Below are 8,150 nucleotides of genomic sequence, written 5' to 3' on the forward strand. Positions count from 1 at the left end.
TTTGTGTGTTCACAGGTGGGAAGAGTTAGACAAATTATTTTGCCAATTTGCTTCAGCCGGCTGGCAAAATTGGTTAGATAGCCTATCTCCGGGGCTAGTTAGGAACCGTCAATAAATTACACAATGTAAATTAGACAATATTTTCATGTTGTACACCTTTTAGTTCTCATTAAACACTTTCAATATTTGTATATTAATTTCTACTATTTATAGTTGGTTTGAGTTTTTTAAGTCATTGAAATGTGGAGCCAATTTTAACATGTTGTCCCAAGTAGCTTAACCCTCAACAAGACAAAGCTGCACTTCCTTCCGGGTAAGGCATGCCCACTCCAAGACCTCTCCATCACGGTGGACAACTCAGGTTCTTGATCTACAATATCCCTGGAGTACAACGTTTCCTCACACAAGAAGCGGCACACCTCCTAATCCAGGCACTTGTCATCTCCCGTTCTGGACTACTGCAGCTCTCTGTTGGCTGGGCTCCCTGCTTGTGCCATCAAACCCTGGAATTTATCCAGAACGCAGCAGCCAACCTGGTGTTCAACCTTCCCAAGTTCTCTCATGCCACCCCGCTCCCCCGCACACTCCACTAACTTCCAGTCGAAGCTCGCATCCACTACAAGACCATGATGCTTGCCCAGGTGCTTGCGTCTGCCACCTCTTGTCTGTTGCCCATCCTACCCCTAGGGGAGGTCAGCTCCCGCTCAGCCCAGTCAAAACTGTTCTTACTACGACTGTAATATGTGGTTGACTCACATAGCTATCTTAAGATAAATGCACTAACTGTAAGTCGCTCTGGATAAGAGCATCTGCTAAAATATATATTTTTTTTTACAAATTACATTGTGTATTTTAACAACGGTCCCTAACAAGCCCCACGGGGATATCCAAAGTCAATGGAAATTGACCACGGAATTACGATTGGGTCGCATGCAGCTGCCAAGCTGTTGGCAGGATTGGAGAAAAAAAAAACTTCACTTAGGTTGTGATTTCTCACAAAACTCCGTTTTGGACGAGACTGACTTTATGACCAAAATTACACTTTATAGTAAACTTTGACAGTAGAATACATGGTTATGACTCATATTGATGCCACATGGGCTGTTTTCTAAATGAGAAGTTGTTTTTAGGGGGAGTTGCACTTTAAGTCCAGACATGCTTGGTGTTTTTCATTTTGAGTTGAGTAAGTAATGCCCTCACCCTGTTGCCCTTTTGCTACGTTACACCCCAAATGCCTGCATCTGAAAATTACCCACTGGGAAGAAATATGAGTTAATGCCAGTTGACCGTGAGAAGCCAATTTGTGCTTTCTTTTTGCTTCATTCCCCAGGAAGAGGAACTGGTGAGAGACAGCCGTGGGTTTTACTTCCGCGGCTACGGACTGGGTCACTACCTGCAGACCAAGGACGGAACGGCGGTGGAAGGGGCCACAATCTTCGCCCCGCCGGTGTCCACCGTGTACGATGGCGAGGCGATCCGCAAGCGCTTTGTGGACCGGGCCAAGCGCATCGACACGATATCCCGCGCAGTCTTCCCTCTGAGCTTCCTCTTCTTCAACATTTTCTACTGGATTACCTACAAAGTGCTGCGACACGAGGACATCCACGCAAATTTGTAATACGCTCTCTGCTCTACTCCCCACGACTTCTAATTGTTACATGCTACTTTTCTTTTTTTTCTTCTTCTTTCAACCAAAACTGCCTATCAGATCTACATTAAAAGTGTTTCAGAGGCATATGCTTCGCAACAGTTGCCATTGATGCTAAAAACTCTGTGCTCAGGTGCGTCTTCAGGATTTCAGAGAAAGTGTGTATGAAAAGAAAGTGAAGCTGTGAATTTAAACTGGTGTTCGAGTGCTGTTTGTTATTGCATTCTCTTTTATTTTAGTCATCTTGTTTTGACTGGATTACAGCAGAAACATAATAATGCAAGTCTTTGAACTTCTGCCTGAACTCTGAACTATGGCTAAAGGCAGATACCACAAGGGAATATTAGTCATGGCTGGATGGATACTTCTGACTTGAATTTTACCAATCAACGCATCTTTGAATGAATGTAAAAAAATATTAAAAGGCTTTTTTACAACTTTACAATGCCAAACAAATGGGGTGTGAGGGAGGGATTGGGGTATTTGATATTTCTGGATTTAAATGAGGTGATGATGATATGTTGTTTAAACTACATATGACAATAGATTATATACAGTGCATTCGGAAAGCATTCAGACCCCTTGACTTTTTCCACATTTTGTTACGTTACAGCCTTATTCTAAAATGTATTAAATCGTTTTTTCCCTAATCAATCTACACACAATACCATATAATGACAAACCAAAAACAGATTTTTACAAAAACATTTTTTTTAAATAAAAAACTAAAAACGGAAAAAATACATTTACATAAGTATTCAGACCCTTTACTTAATGCTTTGTTGAAGCACCTATGGCAGCAATTACAGCCTCGAGTCTTCTTGGTATGACGCTACAAGCTTGGCACACGTGTTTTTGTGGAGTTTCTCCCATTCTTCTCTGCAGATCCTCTCAAGCGCTATCAGGTTGGATGGGGAGTGTCGCTGCACAGCTATTTTCAGGTCTCTAAAGAGATGTTTGATCGGGTTCAAGTCCAGGCTCTGGCTGGGCCACACAAGGACATTCAGAAACTTGTCCCGAAGCCACTCCTGCATTGTCTTGGCTGTGTGCTTAGGGTTGTTGTCCTGTTGGAGTGGGAACCTTTGCCCAGTCTGAGGTCCTGAGCGCTCTGGTTTTCATCAAGGATCTCTCTGTACTTTGCTCAGTTCATCTTTGCCTCGATCCTGACTAGTCTCCCAGTCCTTGTCGCTGAAAAACATCCTCACAGCATGATGCTGCCACCACCATGCTTCACCGTAGGAATGGTGCAAGGTTTCCTCCAGATGTGACGCTTGGCATTCAGGCCAAAGAGTTCAATCTTGGTTTCATCAGACCAGAGAATCTTGAGCACAACTGCATCTGATTCTACAACTTAATTGGAGTCCACCTGTGGTAAACTAAATTGATTGGACATGATTTGTAAAGGCACACACCTGTCTATATGCCTCTGTCATGTGCAGTTTACTGAGGAGTGGCCTCCGTCTGGCCACTACCCGATGGTTGTCCTTCTGGAAGGTTCTCCCATCTCCACAGAGGAACTCTGGAGCTGTCAGTGACCATTGCTCAGTTTGCGCCGGGAAGCCAGCTCTATGAAGAGTCTTGGTGGTTCCAAACTTCTTCCATTTAAGAATGATGGAGGCCACTGTGTTCTTGGGAACCATTAATACTGCAGAAATGTTTTGGTACCCGTCTTCAGATCTGTGCCTCGACACAATCCTGTCTCGGAGCTCTACGGACAATTCCTTTGACCACATGGCTTGGTTTTTGCTCTGACATGCACTGTCAACTGTGGGACCTTATATAGAAAGGTGTGTGCCTTTCCAAATCATGTCTAACCAATTGATTTTACCACCGGTGAAAACAGGATGCAGCTGAGCTAAATTTTGAGTCTCATAGCAAAGGGTCTGAAGAGTTATGTAAATAAGGTATTTCTGTTTTTCATTATCAATAAATTTACAATTCTAAAAACCAGTTTTCACTTTGTCATTATGGGGTATTGTTTGTAGAGTGATGGGTAAAAGCAATTATTTAAATCAATTTTAGAAGGCTGTAAGGTAACAAAATATGGAAAAAGTCAAACAGTCCGAATGCTTTCCAAAAGCACTGTGTATTCGTGTTTATATATACATACAGTACCAGTCAAAAGTTTGGACAAACCTACTCATTCAAGGGTGTTTCTTTATTTTTACAATTTTCTACATCAAAACTATGAAATAACACATATGGAATCATGTTAAACAAAACAAAATATATTTTATATTTGAGATTCTTCAAAGTAGTCACCCTTTGCCTTGATGACAGCTATGCACACTCTTGGCATTTATCAACCAGCTTCATGAGGTAGTCACCTGGAATGCAAGGTGTGCCTTGTTAAAAGTTACAGAAGATAGCCCAATTTGGTAAAAGAACAAGTCCTTATTATGGCAAGAACAGCTAAAAACAAAGCAAAGAGAAACGACAATCCGTCATTACTTTAAGACATGAAGGTTAGTCATTACGGAACATTTCAAAAACTTTGCAAGTTTCTTCAAGTGCAGTCGCAAAAACCATCAAGCTCTATGATGAAACTGGCTTTCATGAGGACCGGCACAGGAAAGGAACGTCTGTAGCAGAGGATAAGTTCTTTAGAGTTACCAACCTCAGAAATCGGCAATTAACTGCATCTTAGATTGAAGCCCAAATAAATGCTTCAGAGTTCAACTAACAGACACATCTCAACGTCAACTGTTCAAAGGAGACTGTGTGAATCAGGCTTTCATGGTTGAATGGCTGAAAAGAAACCACTACTAAAGGACACAATAAGAAGAAGAGATTTGTTTGGGCCAAGAAACACAAGCAATAGACATTAGACCAGTGGAAATCTGTCATTTGGTTTGATGATTCCAAACTTGAGATTTTTGGTTCAAACCGCTGTGTCTTTGTGAGATGCAGAATAGGTGAAAGGGTGATCTCCACATGTGTGGTTCCCGCCGTGAAGCAATGAGGAGGAGGTGTGATGGTGTGGTGGTGCATTGCTGGTGACACTGTCTGTGATTTATTTAGAATTCAAGGCACACTTAACCTGCATAACTAACGCAGCATTCTGCAGCGATATGCCATCACATCTGGTTTGTGCTTAGTGGGATTATCATTTGTTTTTAAACAGGACAATGACCCAACACACTTCGAGTCTGTGTAAGGGCTATTTGACCAAGATGAAGAGTGATGGACCGCAGAGTGAAGGAAAAGCAGCTAACAAGTGCTCAGCATATGTGGGAACACCTTCAAGACTGTTGGAAAATCATTCCAAGGAAAGCTGGTTAACAGAATACCAAAAGTGTGCAAAGCTGTTATCAAGGCAAAGGGTGGCTACTTTGAATAATCTAAAATCTATTTCTTGGTAACAACATGATTCCAAATGTGTTATTTCATAGTTTTGACGTCTTCACTATTATTCTACAATGTAGATATTTGCAAGAATAAAGAAAAACACTTGAATGTGTAGGTGTGTCCAAACTTTTACAAGTTCTGTATATATAGAGTTGAATTCGGAAGTTTACATACACTTAGGTTGGAGTCTTAAAACTAGTTTTTCAACCACTCCACAAATTTCTTGTGAACAAACTATAGTTTTGGCGAGTTGGTAAGGACATCTACTTTGAGCATGACACAAGTAATTTTGTCAACAATTGTTTACAGACAGATTATTTCACTTATAATTCACTGTATCACAATTCCAGTGGGTCAGAAGTTTACATACACTAAGTTGACTGTGCCTTAGCTTGGAAAATTCCAGAAAATGTGGTTATGGCTTTAGAAGCTTCTGATAGGCTAATTGACATAATTTGAGTCAATTGGAGGTGTACCTGTGGATGTAATTCAAGGCCTACCTTCAAACAGTGCCTCTTTGCTTGACATCATGGGAAAATCAAAAGATATCAGCCAAGTCCTCAGAAAAACAATTGTAGACCTCCACAAGTCTGGTTCATCCTTGGGAGCAATTTCCAAACGCCTGAAGGTAGCACGTTCATCTGCACAAACAATAGTACGCAAGTATAAACACCATGGGACCACGCAGCCGTCATACCGTTCAGGAAGGAGACGCGTTCTGGTGCGAAAAGGTGCGAAAAGTGCAAATCAATCCCAGAACAACAGCAAAGGACCTTGTGAAGATGCTGGAGGAAACAGGTAGAAAATTATCTATATCCACAGTAAAACGAGCATATATATCGACATAACCTGAAAGGCCGCTCAGCAAGGAAGAAGCCTGTGCTCCAAAACCACCATAAAAAAATCAAGACTACGGTTTGCAACTGAACATGGGGACAAAGATCGTACTTTTTGGAGAAATGTCCTCTGGTCTGATGAAACAAAAACAGAAGTGTGTTTGACCATAATGACTATTGTTATGTTGGACGAAAAAGGGGGAGGATTTTAAGCCCGGAGAACACCATCCCAACCGTGAAGCACGGGGGTGGCATCATCATATTGTTGGGGTGCTTTGCTGCAGGAGGGACTGGTGCACTTCACAAAATAGATGGCATCATGAGGGGGGGAAATTATGTGAAAATAAGAATTTGTTCTTAACTGACTTGCCTCGTTAAATAAATGTTTTTAAAAAAGTCAGGAAGTTAAAGCTTGGTCGCAAATGGGTCTTCTAAATGGACAATGACCCCAAGCATACTTCCAAAGTTGTGACAAAATGGCTTAAGGACAACAAAGTCAAGGTATTGGAGTGGCCATCACAAAGCCCTGACCTCAATCCTATAGAAAATTTGTGGGCAGAACAGAAAAAGTGTGTGTGAGCAGGGAGGCCTACAAATCAAATCAAATCAAATGTATTTATATATCCCTTCTTACAGCAGCTGATATCTCAAAGTGCTTCAAAGAAACCCAGTCTAAAACCCCAAACAGCAAGCAATGCAGGTGTAGAAGCACAGTGGCTAGGAAAAACTCCCTAGAAAGGCCAAAACCTAGGAAGAAACCTAGAGAGGAACCAGGCTATGAGGGGTGGCCAGTCCTCTTCTAGCTGTGCCTTGTGGAGATTATAACAGAACATGGCCAAGATGTTCAAATGTTCATAAATGACCAGCATAGTCAAATAATAATAGTCACAAACCTGACTTAGTTACACCAGCTCTGTCAGGAAGAATGAGCCAAAATTCACCCAACTTTTTGTGCGAAACTTGTGGAAGGCTACCCGAAACGTTTGACCGAAGTTAAACATTTTAAAGGCAATGCTACCAAATACTAATTGAGTGTATGTAAACTTCTGGCCCACTGGGAATGTGATGAAAGAAATAAAAGCTGAAATAAATAATTCTCTCTAATATTGTTCTGACATTTCACCATCTTAAAATAAAGTGGTGATTCTAACTGACCTAAGACAGGGAATTTTTACTAGGAATAAATGTCAGGAATTGTGAAAAACTGAGTTTAAATGTATTTGGCTAAGGTGCATGTAAACTTCCGACTTCAACTATATATATACTCTACCGTTCAAAAGTTTGGCGTCATTTAGAAATGTCCTTGTTTTTGAAAGAAAAGTAAATTTTTTGTCCTTCAAATAACATGAAATTGATCAGGAATATATTGTAGCTGGAAAAGGTAGATTTTTTGTGGAATATCTATGTAGGCGTACAGAGGCCCATTATCAGCAACCATCACTCCTGTGTTCCAATTGCACGTTGTGTTATCTAATCCAAGTTGATCATTCTTTAGCCTTCTTTAGACTAGCTGAGTATCTGGAGCATCAGCATTTGTGGGTTCAGTTTACACGCTCAAAATGGCCAGAAACAAAGACCTTTATTCTGAAACTGATAATGGGCCTCTGTACGCCTATGTAGATATTCCATAAAAAATCTGCCGTTTCCAGCTACAATAGTCATTTACAACATTAACAATGTCTACACTGTATTTGTAATCAATTTGATGTTATTTCAATGGACAAAAAATTTGCTTTTCTTTCAAAAGCAAGGACATTTCTAAGTGACCCGTACTTTTGAACGGTAGTGTATATATATATATACACACACAAATGTATAAACTGTACATAAACAGAGTTGTTCGTCGATTGCACAGCACAGTATTTCTTTTTGTCTAACATTTGAATAAATGGATATTCTGCCAGGAAATAGCGATTGCTTTGGTTCCTCTGTCACTAAATATTTTTTTGGCAGAAGATTAAAGACCTGTAATACACCGAAGATTCAAGTCTGACTTTCAAAACACATAGTCAGGAAATTCCTCAACAGATTTACAGCATCATAGACAATTGCTTCTGTTATAGTCTTCCATTAGTTTCCATTAGTGTACACCAACGGTTGGCCAAATTCCATTAAGCAAGTGCAAAATAGAAAAGTGACGACACTATTTCGTTAAATTGTACAACTTTTCCTCCTTGCAAATTAAACAAATTATGTGAACAGCTCACATCAACTTTTTTCAAAGAAACATCACTGACTGAATCCTTGAACAAAAACATATAAAAGCTACCATTCATTTTTCAGTCCCCAGTGTGGCTATGGAGGTTTGGAGAAATGGA

At 40.4% G+C, this 8,150-nt stretch overlaps 1 protein-coding gene across 2 annotated transcripts in view; it reads left to right on the forward strand.

The window, feature by feature from the left end:
- The window catches only part of LOC139581088 (glycine receptor subunit alpha-4-like), a 95,099-nt gene extending 87,359 nt beyond the window's left edge, over positions 1-7,740 (forward strand). For both annotated transcript variants that reach the window (XM_071410470.1, XM_071410471.1), the window contains one exon: positions 1,331-7,740. In XM_071410470.1, the coding sequence (XP_071266571.1) occupies positions 1,331-1,618 (288 nt within the window). In that variant the 3' untranslated portion in view covers positions 1,619-7,740. The remainder of the gene's footprint in view (positions 1-1,330) is intronic.
- Positions 7,741-8,150: the final 410 nt, after the last annotated feature.

This window comes from Salvelinus alpinus, chromosome 7 (genome assembly GCF_045679555.1).
Source record: "Salvelinus alpinus chromosome 7, SLU_Salpinus.1, whole genome shotgun sequence".
In the NCBI taxonomy this organism is placed as follows: domain Eukaryota; kingdom Metazoa; phylum Chordata; class Actinopteri; order Salmoniformes; family Salmonidae; genus Salvelinus; species Salvelinus alpinus.